Source organism: Mytilus trossulus, chromosome 2 (assembly GCF_036588685.1).
Source record: "Mytilus trossulus isolate FHL-02 chromosome 2, PNRI_Mtr1.1.1.hap1, whole genome shotgun sequence".
Lineage (NCBI taxonomy): Eukaryota > Metazoa > Mollusca > Bivalvia > Mytilida > Mytilidae > Mytilus > Mytilus trossulus.
This window is the reverse complement of record NC_086374.1, coordinates 11,476,030-11,498,839: the sequence shown is the minus strand read 5'-3', so window position 1 is coordinate 11,498,839 and position 22,810 is coordinate 11,476,030. Positions and strand designations below refer to the sequence as shown.

General features: G+C 32.2%; 1 protein-coding gene across 1 annotated transcript in view; it reads right to left on the bottom strand.

The window, feature by feature from the left end:
• The window catches only part of LOC134706486 (uncharacterized), a 29,210-nt gene that overhangs the window by 5,323 nt on the left and 1,077 nt on the right, over positions 1-22,810 (bottom strand). Inside the window, exons 2-16 of the mRNA XM_063565461.1 lie at positions 18,688-19,431; positions 18,031-18,193; positions 17,208-17,327; positions 16,557-16,685; positions 15,582-15,716; positions 13,964-14,123; positions 10,953-13,710; positions 10,251-10,303; positions 7,762-7,821; positions 6,492-6,800; positions 5,834-6,016; positions 2,398-2,537; positions 1,614-1,743; positions 558-642; positions 200-250 (exon numbers count right to left, since the gene is read on the bottom strand). Of these exons, the coding sequence (XP_063421531.1) occupies positions 200-250; positions 558-642; positions 1,614-1,743; positions 2,398-2,537; positions 5,834-6,016; positions 6,492-6,800; positions 7,762-7,821; positions 10,251-10,303; positions 10,953-13,710; positions 13,964-14,123; positions 15,582-15,716; positions 16,557-16,685; positions 17,208-17,327; positions 18,031-18,193; positions 18,688-19,431 (5,220 nt within the window). The remainder of the gene's footprint in view (positions 1-199; positions 251-557; positions 643-1,613; positions 1,744-2,397; positions 2,538-5,833; positions 6,017-6,491; positions 6,801-7,761; positions 7,822-10,250; positions 10,304-10,952; positions 13,711-13,963; positions 14,124-15,581; positions 15,717-16,556; positions 16,686-17,207; positions 17,328-18,030; positions 18,194-18,687; positions 19,432-22,810) is intronic.

Genomic DNA, 22,810 nt, shown 5'->3' with positions numbered 1-22,810 from the left:
AAATAAATTAGTGCCACCAAAGCCACCATGTTTGCCACCTAATGAAAGTTGAATGAGGTTTGTTTGTTGAGGATCTCACAATTATCAATCTAGTAGAGTTTAAAACGTCTTGCTTTGTAGTTTCAGGAAAGAGAAATAAGTTTCTCCATCTTTATATTTACGTGAACTATGTTTATTTCACACAATGAATGATACTTACTGATGAAGTCTATGGAACACATTGGCTAACATCTGAAATCCATTGGCAGGACTGAAAAAAATGAGGAAGAAATTCTTAACAAATTTATAGTTTAAACATACTAGTATGCAACTATTATTTCTTCTTTATCAAACTCAAAGTAACAAGAAGGTTATCAGTTGAGAGTTACTGGTAATGTAAAACAATTCTGTTCTTCTGTATGTAAATACCTACCACAGAGAAGGCAACCAGTTGAAAAGTTATAAACTCTGGAGTCAAAAGTAGGTAACATGAAAATAGTCTATTACCCTTGGGATAAAATATAATCAGATAATAAACAAATCTTTTTTGAAAGTCAATTACTTTTAAGGTAACTTACTTAAAACCATGAGAAATTGTTGACATTTTACTTAATTCTTCTTCCTTCATAGAGACAATATCTGATTGCAAAGGATTGACTCTGGCTGAAATAGAATAAAAAAAACCAGTTTAAATACCTTAGTTCCATTCTAAACAACATGTGTTAATCTACATACTGTGAATTTAGGAACTTTTGCAGGAGTTTTATTCATGCAAAGGGGTGAGTGTTGCTGTAATAAATTTTTTTATTTTGAATTTGATGACTATATCCTGAAATCGTAATAATAAATTCACATTTTTATCCACTTTTCATAAATGCAATAATCAAACATTCTAATAAAAGTTTTTCAAATGCTTTGAATACACAACTGTGGTTGAATATGTATATATTGTTTGCAAGCTGATTTGAAGCATCATTATTTGCTTAGGCTGTTCCAATCATATTCCAATGTCATATGGTTTTATGTATGATATACCTGAGATCAATCATTGTAAATATGACATCATTGAACAATGATGTAATATTATTGGTAATTTATATATTTTCCATTTGATCTTACTGCCTAATATTTTTAAGTATCAACGTACTGGCTGTATCACAGAAAATATTAGGCAATACATTGAGTGACGTCATAATTACCGATAAACAGAATAACAGATAGTTTCATTTTTGATACTGACTATATCATGTGGAATATATTAACTTGCCCTAACGGGCTCGTCTTGATATTCCACATGATATTGTCAGTATCAAAAAAGAAACAACCTATTATTCTATATATATTAGCATTCATCATGTGATTGCACCAATGTGAAAGGGAAAGTCATAAAGACATGGAATTGTTAACAAACTATGATAAGAGTTTGGTAGTACTAGAATAAAAATAATTTATGGGAGCTTGCACAAATAATACTCCAGGTAAAAAATTAAGCATAAAGGTAAAATCAATATTAATTTAAATCTGATGAATTATTTCTAAATATCAGAGAAAATATATAATTTTGTCCACTTATCACAATTTCAGCTGAGTATAAATGTATACCTTTGATAATTTTACAATTGGGTCTAACGTACCTCTGATTATTTTACAGTTAGGTCTGACATAAGCCGAGGCCCAATCTTTGGATACCTCGCCAACAGTCAATTGTTCTACACCATAATTAGACTGGTACTCCATCTTAGGGGATACATGGATAAAAGATACCTGAAAATATGTATACATGTTCTTCATCTTTATATGAAATCAAAATTTTGTCAATAATCTAAAACCATATGTTGTAAAAAAAAATTAAGGTCAAAATATGATGGCGACTATGTGTAATTAAACTCATTTCATGTCTTTTTACAATTTCAGAAACTGAAAATGTTTAAATTAGATGAACACCACTTTAAGGGCTATTCTTAGGTCATTCAGACACAATTTAGCTAAATACTTGAAAGAATTAATACATCTATTAATTCATGTCTTTCAGTTTGAAATATGGAATTATCAACAATAAAGGGAGATACATGTATCTGTTTTGACAGGGATTTTTTCTTTATGTAATATATATATCCTTGAAAATATCTTTCAAAGAATTGTTTTTTTTAGTTTTAAGTGATTTCACACCTTGTTTTTTTTTATTCTGCTTGTTTTTTTTGGTTTTTTTCATTGTTTGTTGGTTTTTGGTGATGGTATTCAGTGTTTGAATGATCTATTCTTATTTTTCAGAGTGAAGTCCTGAAATACAAACTGAATATTCCATCGTTTTAGCTGTCAAACTGGCAAACATCCATCATTACAGACAAGGTTTATAGTGTACTGACTTGTTAATATAGTGAAAAATGTACTCTAATATCAATATATGTATCTACTAACCTTTTGCTGTGTATCTTTATATACGCCATGGTAACCAGACCTAATCATTACATTGTATGCCCCTAGTGACCATAGATGATAAGTCACATTATGTCTAGCAGGAAATTTGAACTGAGAGAAGTATTCTTGTTGAGCTTGGTCTGCAAAAAAAAAAATGAAATTCCCAAATGAATTAAAAAAGTATAACTATAAGCTTGACAAAAGTCTGCCTTCTCTTCAAAAAAGGTTAAATTTATCACAATTTCTCATAAGCAGGAAGCAGGAAGCACTTAAATACAAATAGAGAAGCTATTGTGAATAGAAAAATCAAAGAGCTGAAAGCTCTGAAGAAAAATGACGCCATTGTCTCTAATATTGGGATAGTTTTTATGCAAGTCTTGATTTTCACATACCGTAATTAGTTTAACAATGCAACATGTATCGTAAGCATATAATTGATATTCGTATATGTGTGTGTGTGTGTGAAATGAAGGCGACAACTGGCTGGTTTTTTAAGACAAATGAATAGGTCAAGACTACCTGAATTGTACAAATAAATACTGTAGAAAGGCTTGTATATTTCTCACTGGTACATAGTCTGAATCCGGGTCTGTTCGCTTCCATTCTAGTTTGCGCCCACTCATGTTCACCCCCTTCATGTTCGCACCCAATCTTAATTGGTTTTGTGTTCAATAACTCTGTAAGCAAGTGTTTTCTTATAAGTATAATTGTTGTCATTGTCTCAAAATAAAGTGAGACAGCATTTTTTTTTTTGTGTTGAATAAATCTTAATCATGTTTTGGATAGCGTATTGTTAAAAATAACAATAATCCTTTCTAAATAAAGTGGTATTTTGTCAATGTTTTATTTTGTGTTGAATAACTCTTAATCATGTTTTGGTAAGTGTATTGCTATAACTTTGTTTCATTGACTTGTTTCAAAATGAAATGAGATTCTGACTATGTTTTTTTCTGTGTGTTGAATAAATTTTATCATGTGTTGGTTATATTAGTGGATTGCTATATTTTGGTTTCTATGTTTTATTGTTTCGTTGTTTCAGATCAAAGGGACTAAGCTGTTAAAAACAATTATCTTTTGTGTTTTTCTTTTAAAATCTTCAATGTTTTACTCATACCAAGCTATAAATACATTCAGTATTTACACCAAAGCAATTTAAAACAACAACCATGATTTTTCGATTATTCAACTTGAATTTGAATTAAAATTTGGCGCGAATAATTAGAGTGCGAACGGACCTTGGGTGCAAATGTGCGAACATGTAGGGTGCGAACGGACCTTGGGTGCAAATGTGCGAACATGTAGGGTGCGAAAATGTATTTGGCGCAAACAGACCTGATACCATACAGTCTGAACCCCCTTCTCCCACAAAATATAAAGTAAAAATCTTTTTGTTACTGTTATTAAAGTCTAATGAAACTCAGATAATTTCAAACATTTGTCAAAGAATTCTAGTCAAACCGGCACCTAGTTAAATTGGCATCTGGACAAATCAGCACCTGGTTAAAATCGACACCTGATATAGTCAATTCGTCACCCATGTTAAATTTATATTTTTAACAGTATTTTAAGCAAAAAGAGTAAAAATAAGAAAGGGGTTGCCAGAATTTTTTCAGTATTGAAGCAAAAAGTGTTAAATACTAACTTTCACATTTTTGGGTGTTCATGTACATTTTGTATATATTTATTTTTCTCAACTAAATGACTTTTTTGGTGTATTTTTAATGATATATATATATATATGAGTAGTCCAAATAATTATTACGTCTGGCAAGGCTTTTTTAATTTTATTCTGGAACACCTTCCTATGAACGCAAGGCTATGTTAATTTTTTTCTGGGACACCTTCCTATGAACGTCGTAGGAAGGCGTCCCAGAAAAAAAATAAAATAGCCTTGCCACAATCATAATTATTTGGACTAATACATGAGATATTGGATATTTTTCTGCATTATTTTAACCAGTTGAGCATTTTACAGGATTGTTGGTTTAATGCTGTTTAAACTTTACTGAAAAAAAACACCTTAAATTTGCTAATTATTTGGCATGAAAGTTTGATTTATTGAAAGGGACTCATAGTTTTCCATTTTATTTTAATAATTGTCTAATTGTTAAAACAACAGCTTTGGTAAGGGCTTCGTTGTTTACCTTTATACACAACAACATATTCACTTTCGTTTCGTTGTTTACCTAAATACACAACAACATATTCACTATGTACTTGGTAACAGTAATTAATTAATTGAATAGAAAATATTATAACAAATATTATTGGATGCCAAATTGACGTCAAATAGGTGCCGATTTGACTAGATGCCAATTTAACCAGGTGCCGACTTGACTTGTACGTTTCAATTCCTCTGCGATGGTTTGGGGTATTTTCTTGAGAAACCCTATTTTCCATCATCAAAGAGCAGAAGAAACTGCTTTAAAATGATTCTGGTACGCTTCATGATTGTTAAAATAAGTTTAATTCACTCAAAAAACAATTTTAAAACTTGGGATGTTTAAACAGGAAGTTTCAAAAGCATGTGTAAAAGAAGAAATTAACTGGTGAGAGTGGAAATCCGTACATGACAGATATCACTATAGTACGACTTTGAAAGTAAAACAGTTCAATCCTTTTGTGACTTTGAAAGTAAAACAGTTCAATCCTTTTGTAAAACAGTCTTTAATATACCTATCACATTAATGTTTGAAGGGTCTTAAGCTTATTCAAACCATATAAGTTGGTATGAAACACCAAAACGGAATGAACAATAACAGATTACGTTTTGTAGTTTACAAATTCTAAACTGGTTCCCGTCAAACTACATCACTTTGTTCGAGTGTAGTGGAATACAAGCAGAAACCAGTTAGTTTGTAAAATAGTAATATGAAACCGAGTGTAAACTGGTTCCTGGCTGATTACTACTAAATGATCATGCATAATGATAACACACGCAGATTCCAGTTTGTATGGAAAATAGTAAATACAAAACCAAGCGCGGTAGGCAGAGAATGTAATGAAGTTCAGGTCGGCAGTAATGGAACAATGACTGTGTCATTTTCCAATTAGACTGCATAAACACATGGACCATCAAAGTGCTAAACTAAGTTGTGTATGGCAGTGTATGGAAGGGAATTAGAAAACTCCTGACTTCTGACATTTTTTTGCTATAAATACACTAGGGACTGCAGCCATAACTTTTTATTTTTTTTATTTTCTCTACCATGAATAATTTGATAAATACAGTGTTCTCCCCAGATTTTTCAATTAGCATCCTGGTAAACAGGGGAAATTAAAAAAACATCTTGTTTCTAAAAATTATAGCATCACATCCATAACATAATCTATAAGAAAACTACTTCAGATAGCATCACATTTAAGATCATAGCATCACATTGCCATGATGCTAAAAGGCCCTGGGGAGAACACTGAAATAGTGAAGTAAACTTACCTCTGTGATGTCTTGGATTAATCAAGAGTTTTTCTTGTGCCTGCAGAATATTCTCTAAAGGATTAACAGATGTCTGCTGTCCTTTTTGTTGTCCTTTCTGGACTGTTGTTTTCTGTAATGTACTAGATTTCTTTACGTGGGTGTCCACTTTTTGTGGCTGGGTTTTCTCAACAATGGCTGGTTCTATAAATAGATAACAATCAGTAATTTATTCAGATAAGTAGACCTATCAAAACCATAATATTACTGCTTGTTTAACAATTTTACCAGTTTGCAATCAATTTGTAGAAATCCTTATGGAAATTTTGCACTGTTAAATACCTGTATTTTGCATTTTATTTTGATGTTTATCTATATGATGGATTTTTCCATTTTGATAGCATATTTATAACCTATCATAGTTAGATATCTGTTGGTATTTTTTACTTTCAATAGTTTATCTTTATCCTAGCATTGTACAATACCTGGTATTTTTTACTTTCAATAGTTTATCTATATCCTAGCATTGTACAATACCTGGTATTTTTTATTTTTAATATTTAATTTATGATCTTGCATTTTTTTTACTTTAATCTTTTCTCTAGTACTGTTCTAGTTCTGTTGGATACATATTAAATTTTTTTACTTTCTATATTCGTATTTTTACATCAATCAATACCTGTTTCTTTTGACTTTTCTTTTTCTAAGTTGTCTTTTTTCTGATTTATATTGATGTCATCTACTGTAGTTTGATCTTTGCCTTCATTAACATCCACAATATCTGCCTCTATAGTATTAGTGTTTTCCTGATTTGTCACTAATTTTGTTACTGTAACATTTGTAATGCCTTCCTGAATTGACGCTGATTTTGTCACTGTAAGATTTGTAATGTCTTCCTCATTTGGTATTTTAGTGGTCTCCTCTTTATCTACTTTCATTTCAGAATCCTGCTTCTCGCTCTTAGATAAATCTGTACTTTGTGTGTCCTCTGTGAAAAGTCAGTAAATAATAATTATCAGACATGATGGTTATGTTCCAGACCGTATGAGTATTTGGACAGTACGCGTACGGTCTGGACCGTATGCATACTTTTTCAAAATACTCATACGGTTGGACCGTACGTGTACGGTCTGACTAATATTAAAAAGTTGGTCAAGTTTATTAGATACAAAATGCATATAGCAGATCAACATAACTTAACTATCAAATTAATATAAAAAAGTTCAATTGTAATTGAAACAAAAACTTTATATTTTAACTATTTTTTAATTCACGCTTATTAAATATGTTAATCTCTTGTATTAAGCATGGCGATCAGTAATACATTAGTTGCATTATGAATTGAAGATATCTGAAGTAAAAATAAAGTGTTTTAGAATATTTAACATCTCTACCAAAAAATGCAAATGCAAAAGAACATGACTGAACTGCATACATGAAAATGCTAAAATTATTACTTTACTTGAATTGTGTCACCTTGTGTGAGCGTACCAAAATTAGATTCAGATATACAATTAACCAAATACCTAATTTCAATTGTTCGTTTGTTCATTTTATCTATCTAATTGTAATAAATTATCAATAACAATTTGTAAAACTAAAAATAAAGATTGTTTCAATGAAACCCATATGATCAAATATCATGTATGGTCAGCTGGTACTGGACCGTACGCGTATACTCATACGGTCCTACCGTACGTGTATGGTCGGACCGTATTAGTATACGTATACGGTCCAGACCGTACGCGTACGGTCCAAATACTCATATGGTCTTGAACAGTTATACATTTATTGAAGATCTATCCTGTGGATTCATTATTATTTTATGGGTAAACCACAATCTTTAGTGGCTAGTTGTCTCATTGGCAATCATCTCCTAATTTTAAAGTGGTATTTTATATAAGTTATCATTCCTTTAAAAAGTTCATTACATGTTAAATAATAAATACCTTGGACAGATTTTCTTTTTTGAGGACGTCCTCTCTTCCGTTTTAGTGGTTCATTTTTATCTGGAAACAAAGACAACAAATAATCAATCCAGAAGAACATAGTTGCAGTTTGACATTACACATGTATGGTTTTATAAAATAACCAGATGCTCCGCAGGGTGTAGCTTTATACGACCGCAGAGGTTGAACCCTGAACAGTTGGGGCAAGTATGGACACAACATTCAAGCTGGATTCCGCTCTAAATTTGGATTGTGATTAAATAGTTGACACAGCATAGGTTTCTGACACAGAATGAATGTATTCAAATGAACTTAAAATTTTTGTTTTCTCTTAGAGCAATTCACTATGCTGTTGAATATTAATCCTCTCAAAAAAATGTTTGAAGAAATTTTCTTTTTATTTATGAAATTTCAAATGAGAAAAATTGAACCTAATTTTTTAATCACATCCCCCTTTCCATTATTCCAAAACTAATTTCAATTAAAATATTCTAATGGAGTTTGCAACAATTACTACTCATTTAAATACATCATAAAATATTAAAATGTAAAAAAACTGCTTGTTAACACTGAATGGTAAAGATTATTTAAATTTACCAGTTGGTAGTAAAAAGTGAATATACATTGTATATTGTATATAACAAAGATTTAAGTTGATTCTGGACAAAGAAAGATAACTCCAATTAAAAAAATTCTTGCAATAAGATATTTCTTGCTTACTATTCTGGACAAAGAAAGATAACTCTTAATTAAAAAAAATTTGCTATTTCACAATATTGTGAAATTAGATATTTCTTGCCATTGCACAATACTGTGCAATTGAAAAGACTTGCTATTGCACAATACTTAATATAATAATTTTAGATCCTGATTTGGACCAACTTGAAACTGGGCCCATAATCAAAAATCTAAGTACATGTTTAGATTCAGCATATCAAAGAGGCCCAAAAATTTGATTTTTGTTAAAATCAAACTTAGTTTAATTTTGGACCCTTTGAACTTTAATTTAGACCAATTTTAAAACTGGACCAAAAATTAAGAATCTACATACACAGTTAGATTTGGCATATCAAAGAACCCCAATTATTCAATTTTTGATGAAATCAAACAATGTTTAATTTTGGACCTCGATTTGGGCCAACTTGAAAACTGGGCCAATAATCAAAAATCTAAGTACATTTTTAGATTCAGCATATCAAAGAACCCCAAGGTTTCAATTTTTGTTAAAATCAAACTAAGTTTAATTTTGGACCCTTTGGACCTTAATGTAGACCAATTTGAAAACGGGACCAAAAATTAAGAATCTACATACACAGTTAGATTCGGCATATTAAAGAACCCCAATTATTCAATTTTGATGAAATCAAACAAAGTTTAATTTTGGACCCTTTGGGCCCCTTTTTCCTTAACTGTTCGGACCAAAACTCCCAAAATCAATACCAACCTTCCTTTTATAGTCATAAACCTTGTGTTTAGATTTCATAGATTTCTATTTACTTATACTACGGCTATGGTGCGAAAACCAAGAAAAATGCTTATTTGGGCCCTTTTTTGGCCCCTAATTCCTAAACTGTTGAAACCAAAACTCCCAAAATCAATCCCAACCTTTCTTTTGTGGTCATAAACCTTGTGTCAATATTTCATAGATTTCTATTAACTTAAACTAAAGTTATAGTGCGAAAACCAAGAAAATGCTTATTTGGGCCCTTTTTGGCCCCTAATTCCTAAAATATTGGGACCAAAACTCCCAAAATCAATACCAGCCTTCCTTTTATGGTCATAAACCTTGCGTTAAAATTTCATAGATTTCTATTCACTTTTACTAAAGTTAGAGTGCGAAAACTAAAAGTATTAGGACGACGACGACGACGACGCCAACGTGATAGCAATATACGACGAAAATTTTTTCAAAATTTGCGGTCGTATAAAAACAACATAATCTTTGAAAATTGTTTATATACTTTATAAGTATCATTTCATATTTTATAAAATGACATGGTATAGACAATAGTCAAGGGCCTGATGTTGTCCTTTAGATATTTTTTGCTATAGGGTTTTCTTTATTTTTTTGGAATGCAATCTTAAGGTTTTGAGACATCAGACTTTTAATGTCTTCATTCTTAAAGAAAATGTGGCTAAACAATTCAACCAAACAGGTTTTAGAACTAAAAGTGAAAATGATGAAATGTTTCCAATGCTTTACTGATCCTGATTACAATTTATAGTCAAAGTCTTTTTAAGATAAAGGTTTTTAAAAATCATATACATGTATATAACAACAAGGTCAAGGTCAGTTTCAGAGAAATGGACCTGGCCATTATACAAATTTTAACCAATGAACCACAAAAATGAGGTTAAGGTAAGATAAACCTAACCACATAGACATATGGTGGACAGCTGTTTCATTGGCAATCCTACTGCAGCCCCTAATCTTTATTTGCACACCTTACTATTATGGCATACACCAAGCTTTTTACAATTTGCTGTACCTGTATTATCTGTTTGCTTGTCTGTACTAGTTTCTTGTGATGTAGATTTTGACCTAGTAATCATAAAATTATATAATACACTAAAAGACTTTTAATTAGTACTCAGTATTCATGTTTATCAAAAGCAAGTAAACATAATACAAAATGCAACATGCAATATACATGTGATATATAATATGCCATAATTGTGCTAATCCTGATTTATATGTCTATTATATAATGTATATTTTTTTCTGCAGAATATTGAAATATGCAAAGGAGTAGTGGCAATAAGGCTTTTGTTTGGCCAAATATTTGTGCAAATTATACGGGAACTATATATATGTTCTTAAATGTGCCCAAAACACACTACAATACAAGGTATTTAAAGGGGAAAAAATCCACATTTAACGAGTTACCGTGACAAGAAGTTTAATATATTTTGAACTGGGTAGGTATGTATGCACACAAAAAACAACTTTCTATTTGCATAGATTATGTCAATAGCTATTAAAAAAAGCTTCTCTAAAACCATTCTGTTGTTTCTTGGCTACACACAATATTTCAATACAGGAAATAGTGTTAAAAAATCTATAAATCAATCAAATTTAACAACAAACAAACCATGCATGCTTTATCAAATAATCATGGTCTTCCAGCAAATCAAAAGTTAATTTACAGCCCCCTATGGAATTTTACTCTAAATTAATCTGTTATACTAACCTTAAATTTTTCTTGACTCTATCTAATATAGCAAGTTTACTAGATCTTTGTTCTAGGTCCTGGCTGTCCATGCTTCTTCTTGTTTGTCTTTTAGTTGGCATAAACTCTTCACAATAATCAGATGGCTGAAGATCAACAACAGATTTACATTTTTTTGGTGATGAAGGTAGTGTTTCTAACGTTTTTGTTTTTTGTGCTATCTCTAGTTTCCTTAAGCCTACAGAGGACCTAGTTTTTCTTCGAGTACAAGCCATTTCTGCAAGATTTTCACTTCCCCCCTCTACATTCATGATAACTTCTGTTTTGACATCAATGCTCTTATTAGACTTATGTCTTTTCCTTTGAGATGGTTGAAGCAGTTTATTTTCATCTTCATTATCTGTACTGTCACATCTACTTATAGGTCTTTTACCCAAATCATTTGTTTCACTATTGGTAATGGGACTTATTGAATTGGTGCTACATTTATCAGTCATAGATACAATCTCCTCATCTGACTCAGAATCACTCTCAATAACTGCAGCTCGTAGCTTAGTTTTCTGACCATCACATTTCTTATTTCTTTTTTTATTCTTTCTTAAGATTTTTGATCTAGGGGAGACAATCTCATCTGAAGATTCACTGTCATCTTTTGACAGAGCAGTATTAATTTGTAACATTTCATTATCACTAGATTCAAGGTTATCTTTACCAGTCTTGTTATCAATGTTTACAGTTTTAACATTATGACTGCCAACTATAAGGTCATGACTGTCATGTGCAGTATTTGAAGTATTAGAATCTTGATTCTGAACAGATAGATCAGCACCTTTCACAGACTTAATTAAAACATCTGTACACAGACTATCTGGTTCTGATTTATCTATAATGTCATGTACCTCATCAGTTATACAAGAAGTGTGGAGATCTGATTTTAATACAGTTGTGTCATCTGAATTAATATCAGCTGAATCAGAGTTTGGAACCTTGATCAAGCTATCCTCAGAAGTATTATATTCATTCAAGAAATCTGCCGATGATATATTCATTGATGGTTTACTTTCAGTATTCCCTTCAGAGTCAGATAAATCTTCAACTTTCTTTCTTAATCCTACTTCATATAGGTTGGCTATTGGATAGAACAAATTAATTGGATGAGGAAAAACAGAAGAATTATCAGTTACAAATTCTTCCTCACTATCCCTCTGCAGGGGTATTATTTTACATGGCTTACTTTCAGGAGAACTAAATGTGTTATGATCTGGACTGGTAGGTGAATTTCTGTCTGTCCTATGAGGGGACATAACTCCGCATTTTGGAGTTATATCATTCATGTCAATTGTTCTATTCAATCTCTTACTGGGACTAGTAGGTGGACTGAAAGCACTACCAAATGAGCTTCCAAATAATACAGGACTAAGAGGCTTTTCTGGAACAGGACTATGAGGTGTTTCTGGGACAGGACTAGCTGGTGCTTCCATAGCAACTGTTTCAATGTACTCATTTTCAGGTTCATCAATGACAAGAGCATCTGATTCATCATCACTAGCAGAACTCATTTGTAAGTCACAAGGTTGTGAGGAGATATCTACTTTCAACTCTTTTCTAACACTATCATCAGATTTTTTACTTTTAGATGTTGATTTAGAAGCGTTGACTAAAGTTTCATCAATTTTGTGACTATCTGCCACTTCAACAGAATTAGAAATTGAGTTTTCAACATTTGAGTCACACATGACATCAGTTATCAATGTATCAGTTAAGTCAACTCCTTCATCATTTCCTATCGTTTTAGGAGATTGAACATTTTCTGACAATTTTCCTTTTTCTTTCTCACTCTTATCCTGATTAACAGTTTTACAATCCAAATCTGAAGATAAAGAAGTTTCTTGCACTGAATCCTCGGATTCTGTTCCCTTACTCTTATCAAAGTCATTTGATTTCAATGTACCACTGTCCTCAGACTCTGTTCCCTTACTCTTATCAAAGTCATTTGATATCAATGTACCACTGTCCTCAGACTCTGTTCCCTTACTCTTATCAAAGTCATTTGATTTCAATGTACCACTGTCCTCAGACTCTGTTCCCTTACTAATATCAAAGTTATTTGATTTCAATGTACCACTGTCCTCAGACTCTGTTCCCTTACTAATATCAAAGTCATTTGATATCAATGTACCACTGTGCTCTGCTTCATGTCCTTTAATACCTTTACCAACTTGGAAACCATCTTTAGCTGAAAGATTCTTTTCGGAAGTTGAACAGATTTCTGGTGAATTTTGTTTTGCACTAGTGTCATTCTTTTTTGCTCCCAATTTCTTGAATGTTTTGTTTGCTGACATATCCATCCCAAATGTTTCTAAATCTTCCATGGAAACTTCCAGTGTTCCAAATGGATTTTCTCCCACAACTTCGTCATGATCTTTGACCGTTTCCCCTCTTTTCACTTTGCTAATTTTCTTCTTCTGTTCATTTGTAGGTGATTTGATGGGTGACAACAGAGATGTTACATTTTCAGTGTCATGAGCTGTCAGTTCTGAATTGTGTAACTGTTCTACAGAAGACTGTTTCCTTGGTAACTTCAAAGATTCTGGACTTGCAGAATCTAATTCTATTTTCTGATTCATTGTAAAGATGTGACCTGTTTGATTAAGTCTCCCCATATGAGAACGCAAAGCATATTTATAGAACATTGTATTTTTGTCTCGCCCTGTGAGCTCCTTAGCAGGAAGTGGATTATCAATGTACACAACACGATGCATAAACTTCTTATCTCCATCTAAAAAAATCAAATATCTATCATTCATTTGGCAGATCATTGAAAACAATTGCATTTTAGTCTAAACTAAAAACAACAAGTTTAATACTTTTCATAGACTTTTCCGTCTATCGTCCTAACTTTGTCTCAAGCTACAAGTTGTGCATTAAATTGAAATGAAAAGTCTTACAAATAAATTACTTTCTTCTATCAAAATTTACCTATTTTGATATAAACATGTGTCTGAAAGTTTCAATGGCTTCCCAATACATACCTTGAAGCTGGTAATCCTTTACAGTAAATGGTATCTCCCACTCCCTGTTGTAGTTTGGAGCATGGTTATTTACAATACAGGCAATAGCACTTGCTGATATGGTGATGTGAACTTTGGACCTCTGAGATAACACATCACAATTCTGATCCTTGCTACAAGGCTGCAATTTAATTTTTTAGAAACTTTTAGTCATTATCATAATACAATAAAATAAATAAAAAGGTATATATAGACTTTATATTTGTATATTTTACATAAATTGTGTTTTGATTTACTGCTTTAGAATATTTACTAATTGCACCTCATTATTCAAAGCTTCAAATGATCTCAAAATTGATACACATGGGTATTCCAAAACTAGAGGCTCTAAAGAGCCTGTATGGCTCACCTTGGTCTATGTGAATATTAAACAATGGACACAGATGGATTCATGACAAAATTGTGTTTTGATGATGGTGATGTGTTTGTAGATCTTACTTTACTAAACATTCTTGCTGCTTACAATTATCTCTATCTATAACAGTAGTTTCTGTGGAAAATGTTAGTGACAATCTACAAATTTTATGAAAATTGTTAAAAATTGACTATGAAGGGCAATAACTCCTTAAAGGGTCAATTGACTATTTTGGTCATATTGACTTTGCTGTACATTATTGCTGTTTACAGTTTATCTCTATCTATAATAATATTCAAGATATTAACTAAAAACTGCAAAATTTCCTTAAAATTACCAATTCAAGGGCAGCAACCTAACAACTGGTAGTCTGATTCATCTGAAAAATTAAAAGCAGATAGATCTTGACCTGAATAACTATTTAACCCCTTGTCAGATTTGCTCTAAATGCTTTGGTTTTTGAGTTATAAGCCAAAAACTGCATTTTACCCCTATGTTCTATTTTTAGCCATGACGGCCATCTTGGATGGTTGGCCGGGTCACCGGACACAAATTTTTCGATCAACATACCCCAATGATGATTGTGGCCAAGTTTGCTTAAATTTGACCCAGTAGTTTCAGAGGAGAAGATTTTTCTAAAAGATTACTAAGATCTACAAAAAATGGTTAAAAAACGACTATGAAGGGCAATAACTCCTAAAGGTCATGTTGACTTATTTGTAAATCTTACTTTGTTGAACATTATTGCTGTTTACAGTTTATCTCTATCTATAATAATATTCAAGATATTAACCAAAAACAGCAAAATATCCCTAACATTAACAATTCAGGGGCAGAAACCTAACAACGGGTTGTCTGATTCATCTGATAATTTCAGGGCAGATAGATCTTGACCTGAATAACAATTTTACCCCTTGTCAGATTTGCTCTAAATGCTTTGGGTTTTGAGTTATAAGCCAAAAACTGCATTTTACCCCTATGTTCTATTTTAGCCATGGCAGCTATCTTGGGTGATTGGCCGGGTCACCAGACACATTTTTTAAACTAGATACCCCAATGATGATTGTGGCTAAGTTTGGTTAAATTTGGCCCAGTAGTTTCAGAGGAGAAGATTTTTGTAAAAATAAACAACGACGACGATGGATGCCGGACGCCAAGTGATGAGAAAAGCTCACTTGGCCCTTCGGGCCAGGTGAGCTAAAAATGTATGCTTGCTAATTTTACCTCATTGCTCCAAACATTGGAAGGTTTTATATTGTGATCACATGGACAATGTTTGGCTATAGAATCATAGTCTAGTGGTATCTTTGGTCTTTCTCCTACATTCATGTTTGGTACAACAAGCTTTGGTACTGTTCCCTGAAAGGAAAAGTATACATTTCTTAACCAAAAGCACCAATAGGTTTTCAACACAAAAAGAAAATCTTGTACTGTTGTCAGTGTTGTGCATATTATATTTCGGTGATATATATTAGAAATACTACATATACTTGTATTTTCTCTACTGTATTTTTGAATTTACAAAATTTCTCACAATAAAAAAAGAAGATGTGGTATGATTGCTAATGAGACAACTATCCACAAAAGACCAAAAGACACAGACATTAACAACTTTAGGTCACTGTACAGCCTTCAACAATGAGCAAAGCCCATACCGCATAGTCAGCTAAAAAAGGCCCCAATAAGACAATGTAAAACAATACATACGAGAAAACTAAGGGCCTTATTTATGTAAAAAAATGAATGAAAAAAAAAATATGTAACACATAAACAAACTACAACCACTGAATAACAGGCTCCTGACTTGGGACAGGCACATACATAAATAATGTGGCGGGTTAAACAATGTTTTTTTTTTTAACCAAAACAATGTTTTTTTGGCAAAATTAAAGACATGAATTTCACCAAAACATAGTATGGACATTTGCATCTTATGCAATAAAAAACAAACTTTTGGGTTTTTCCAAAAATTAATGATCTGATTTCACCAAGCTATAATATGCAGAAAAGTCTGTAGTTCATTATCTCATTTAAGCCAAAAGCAGTTGCTGTATCTTAGCTGCATCATAAAGCAACCAATCAGAAACTATATGTGATAATCAATTATTTCTAGATGGAATGTATATCACCTGAAACTAATAGCTCCACACTGTTATGGTAAGCAATGAAAAACAGTGAATAAAGTTTGTTTGGCCTTACCAGTTCTAACAATGACATAACAAACATTAACTGACATGAAGGTCCAGCTGTTACCAGATTTAATTTGTCAATGACATTGTAGTACTGTGGATACAACTGTACTCTCTTTTTCTTCATGGCCAATCTTTCCTGAAAAGATAAATTAAGATGAGTGTCATGATAACTAAGGCCAAAACAAAGTTATAAGTTTCTTTCCTGCTTTTGGACAGAAAAACATAAGGTTGATAGTTTCCTAGTTTAACACCGACTATATAAGAATATGCTCTGGGCCCTATCAGTGTATGTAACTAAAAATGTCCATAACATGCGTTAATGAAGGGACGGATATTGATGGCAAAATATATTTCTTTTTGACTTATATGCTATTTACAATCAAAAGATCCAGGAAGATCTAAGGCAAAAGTGACTATTTCTTCCACTGTTATCAGTATTTAAAAAAAAAAATAAGAACGAAACTGCACATGTGTATTCCATTACATATATACATGTTAACAAAAATATGATACCCTATTTATTTTAGATGATTCAATTTAAAACTGATTCTTCCAAAGGATTTTTGACCTTACTAACTAATACAAGAACTTCTTCAATTGGCATATTAGTATATCATAAATGTAACACTTTTCCTCTTCAGGTACCAAATACATATACCTTGAAATATCGATCAGCTTCAGGTGCCAAATAATTATAATCTGATTTTGCGGTATGGGCTAGTTTTTCTAGATATAGTTGGTATTCCTTTTGTTCTTCTATAACCCTTTCGTGCAGAGTCTGAAAATAAAATAATTTAAAAAATATATACATTCTCACGAAAGAAGTTTGAATTTTAACAATGGAAATCTGAACATCTTTAAATATAACTTCAAAATTTTCAATTACTCTTTTCATGTAAATGTAACAAAACAGCATCAGATAACTGCTTTCAATGAAATCTAATGCATCCAAAAGTAATGTTAAAACTCTTAACTTTTGATTCAGTATTACAGCAGGAACAGGAACAGGATTTTAGGAATATAAGTTAAACAATGGGTCACAAGATGTTTTTTAGGGCACACAATTTGTTTACTTACATTCATTGAAAAATCCTTTTATATATAATAAAGATGGGTTGCATTTGGTTGTTAAATTTCATTTTATCATGTGTACAAAAATACAAATAATATGAAGAACAAGAATGTGTCCCCAGTACATGGATGCCCCACTCACACTTCAGTGGACCGTGAAATTGGGGACAAAACTCTTATTTGGCATTAAATTAGAAAGTTCATATCATAAGGAACATGTGTACTAAGTTTCAAATTAATTGGACTTTGACTTCATCAATATCTAACTTGACCAAAAACTTTACCCTGAAGCGGGACGAACGGACGGGCAGATGAATGGACGTACAGACCATAAAACATAATGCCCCTCTACTATCTCAGTTGGGGCATAAAAATGTATTGCATTGTTGAGCTAACATAACAACATTTACCGTAAATTCTTTCATCTCCTGTTTTTCTTTCTCGGATGGATTTTTAGGAGTGAATGTAATATATTTGTGATGTAAGTTTAGATATCGGCTCTGTTCTCTACTGTTGAGATTAGATTTCTTGTTCTGATATCTAAATATCTGTGACTCTGCCTTGTCACTCTTCCTGAAAATACATCAGAAACTTACATGATTAAATGGCATGAAAAAACAAATAAATGGTTACCCACCAACCTTTTTTTTCCTTTTATTAATTTTTCTTAAGAAAACCAAAAAATGAATGCTAAATTCTTATAAATAGGAAATCAGCTACATTTTTGTTGTAGTTCTAGGTGAAAAAAGTATGGTCAATAATTCTATAAATTAAGTAAATATATTCACTTATTTTTTTCCAGTATTTCCAAATAAATCCATTGAGTTTGAAATAGCACTGTTTACCAATAATTATAGCTATATATAATATATACATGTAGTTGCTTACCACCATGACCACATTTACATGTACAATCAATTACTAATCCTTTATAGACAGCAGGTTTTATCAGCATGGTAAACAACCTTAGAGACTAGGGAAACATATGTATATAGCTTGAGAAGAATACAGACAATTTTTGTTTGTTTCTTCTTTCAATAATTTGTAGTAAAGAAACTACTACTAACCTATCTCTGGATTTAATGTCCCATGGAAATTCTTCTGTTCTTTTCTGTTGCTCCTTATTACTCTCATTCTGTTGATGGTTTCCTGTCTTAGAACCTTCTAAAATATCATTTTGATTTGATATAGTTTTAGGAATTCCGAATTCCTCTATTTCATTGATGTCCACAGTGTGTTCTGAGGGTTCCTTCTTTCCTGTATTATCAGACTTGTCTGCACCAAACTCTTCCAAATCTTCAATATGGGGCTCTGTATTTTGTAACACTGTATTATCTGTATGTATCTGGTGAGTTTCAGATTCTTTTGGACTAGTATGCTGAAAGTCATTTTTCTGCAAAGCTTTCTTCTTTTCAGTGTCAGATAAAACATTGTCTTTGACCTTCTGGTTTTTTGCTTTTGCTTTAGCCTTTTGTTTGTTCTGTTTTGGAGTAACTTTCTTTACAACACCAAATTCTTCAAAATCTTCTTCGACATCAAATATGAGTTCCTCTTCCTCTTCACTTGCATCACTCAGAGATTGAACTTTATACACTGATTCTTTATCTTCTTTATCCCAACTTTTAGTTTTTTTCTCATTCCCTTTTTTCTTTGATCTTTTAGACTTAGCATTCACACCAAGATGACAATCTTTTGGCGGGAATAACTCATATCTGTTTCTTATCTTTTCTTCATATGTTTCTGGCTTAGAATATTTGTTGAAGGTTTCTTGAGTGAAGAAAAAGTTGTGTCCAGCATCAACAGGAACATTCCTATATAATACAATATAACATGTGTGTGACTTTTATACAAATTATCAACAACTATTTTAATCTAAAATAACTGCAAAGAGACAACATTTAGGGGATTTACATTTACATAGGAGTGTACAGAAAACTAGAGACTCTAAAGAGCCTGTGTCGCTCACCTTGGTCTATGTGCATATTAAACAAAGGACACAAATGGATTCATGACAAAATTGTATTTTGGTGATGGTGATGTGTTTGAAGTTCTTACTTTACTGAACGATTTTGCTTCTTACAATTATATCTATCATGAACTTTGCCCATTAGTAACAGAGAACTATATTTGGTAAAAATTTACATAAATTTACCAAATTAATGAAAATTGTTAAAAATTGACTATAAAGGGCAATAACTCCTTAAGGGGTCAATTGACCATTTAGGTCATGTTGACTTATTTGTAGATCTTACTTTGCTGAACATTATTGCTGTTTACAGTTTATCGCTATCTATAATAGTATTCAAGATAACCAAAAACGGCAAAATTTCTTTAAAAATTACCAATTGGAGGGCAGCAACCCAACAACCAGTTGTCCAATTCATCTGAAAAATTCAGGGCAGATAGATATTGACTTGATTAACAATTTAACTTCTTGTCAGATTTGCTCTAGATGCTTTGGTTTCATAGTTATAAGCAAAAAACTGCATTTTACCCCTATGTTCTATTTTTAGCCGTGGCGGCCATCTTGGTTGAATGGCCAGGTCATCGGACACATTTTTCAAACTAGATACCCCAAAGATGATTGTGGCCCAGTAGTTTCAGTGGAGATTTTGTAAAAGATTACTTAGATTTATGAAAAATGGTTAAAGATTGACTATAAAGGGCAATAACTCCTAAAGGGGTCAACTGACCATTTTGGTCATGTTGACTTATTTGTAGATCTTACTTTGCTGAACATTATTGCTGTTTACAATTTATCTCTATCTATAATAATATTCAAGATAATAACCAAAAACAGCAAAATTTCCTCAAAATTACCAATTCAGGGGCAGCAACCCAACAACCGATTGACCGATTCATCTGAAAATTTTAGGGCAGATAGTTCTTGACCTGATAAACATTTTTATCCCATGTCAGATTTCCTCAAAATGCTTTGGTTTTTGAGTTATAAGCCAAAAACTGCATTTTACCCCTATGTTCTATTTTTAGCGGTGGCGGCCATCTTGGTTGGTTGACCAGGTCACGCCACACATTTTTTAAACTAGATACCCCAAAGATGATTGTGGCCAAGTTTGGATTAATTTGGCCAAGTAGTTTCAGAGGAGAAGATTTTTGTAAAAGATTACTTTAATTTACGAAAAAATGGTTAAAAATTGACTATAAAGGGCAATAACTCCTAAACGGGTCAACTGACCATTTTGGTCATGTTGACTTATTTGTAGATCTTACTTTGCTGAACATTATTGCTGTTTACAGTTTATCTCTATCTATAATAATATTCAAGATAATAACCAAAAACAGCAAAATTTTCCTCAAAATTACCAATTCAGGGGCAGCAACCCAACAACCGATTGACCGATTCATCTGTAAATTTTAGGGCAGATAGATCTTGACCTGATAAACATTTTTATCCCATGTCAGATTTCCTCAAAATGCTTTGGTTTTTGAGTTATAAGCCAAAAACTGCATTTTACCCCTTTGTTCTATTTTTAGCCGTGGCGGCCATCTTGGTTGGTTGACCAGGTCACGCCACACATTTTTTAAACTAGATACCCCAAAGATGATTGTGGCCAAGTTTGGATTAATTTGGCCAAGTAGTTTCAGAGGAGAAGATTTTTGTAAAAGATTACTTTAATTAACGAAAAATGGTTAAAAATTGACTATAAAGAGCCATCACTCCTAAACGGGTCAACTGACCATTTTGGTCATGTTGACTTATTTGTAGATCTTACTTTGCTGAATATTATTGCAGTTTACAGTTTATCTCTAACTATAATAATATTCAAGATAATAACCAAAAACAGCAAAATTTCTTCAAAATTACCAATTCAGGGGCAGCAACCCAACAACCGATTGACCGATTCATCTGAAAATTTCAGGGCAGATAGATCTTGACCTGATAAACATTTTTACCTATTCAGATTTGCTCTAAATGCTTTGGTTTTTGAGTTATAAGCCAAAAACTGCATTTTACCCCTATGTTCTATTTTTAGCCGTGGCGGCCATCTTGGTTGGTTGACCGGGTCACGCCACACATTTTTCAAACTAGATACCCCAATGATGATTGTGGCCAAGTTTGGTTTGATTTGGCCCAGTAGTTTCAGAGGAGAAGATTTTTGTAAAAGTTAACGACGACGGACGACGACGACGACGGACGCCAAGTGATGAGAAAAGCTCACTTGGCCCTTCGGGCCAGGTGAGCTAAAAAGTTGTTATCCTTGACAATCAGAAAAAAAGGACTTTCATGAGATGAGGTAGGGAAAAGAGGTTGTGATGAGTCTCAACTGTGTGTCAAATAGGACCAGATTGAAACTGGACTGCATACAGTAGAAGTTAATGAAAAGTATTTTGTTTAATGGCGAGGGAATGTACATGTATCTTTTAAAAGATATATATATCATTGTTTATAGCAACAGAAGTAGATCTACATTGTATTTCAGTTAATATCTGTCATTTATCATAACCTCCAATATAGGAATTAGAAGAAATTCTAATTTAATCCATTACCGAAATAAAATCTGAACAATACTGCACATTTTTGTACATTAATCTTTCAAATATCTTAAATATAGTTTATAGTGTTTTAACAATTTATCTGTGTTTATACAATGTATTATCAAGTTCAACTATCAATTAACAGATTATAAATACATGTAGTACACAGTTTTAACCTGCAGCAGAGACTCTGACATCTTTCATACATGTACCTTTCTAAATTGTTATTTGGATGGAGAGTTGTCTCATTGGCACTCACACCACATCTTCCTATATCTACTTTCATTATGTACATTTGTATGTATCTATGAAATAGTTAGGTTTAATGAAATGTAGTTATACATGTACATGTAAAAGCAGTCACGTTTATTTAGTAGATCTGTGTTATACATACAAGAACCTAAATGCAGTTATAAATACACAACATAGCTTAACATAGAAGTTGAAATTTGTCAGAGATGATTGCTTTCATGATGTTTCAACCATAAACTCTTTCAGCCTAATGCCGTCTTGGACAATCCACATGTTAATTGATGTTGGGATTGGTCGTTTCAGTCAATTATTAATTTTTTCTTAATGTCCATGCCTATCAATATTTTGAATAAAAGGTCATAAAGGTAAGAATGTTGGTCATCAGAGCCAGGAAATGATTAAAATTTTCTTATTTTCATCTGTAGACCGTAGTTTGAAGTG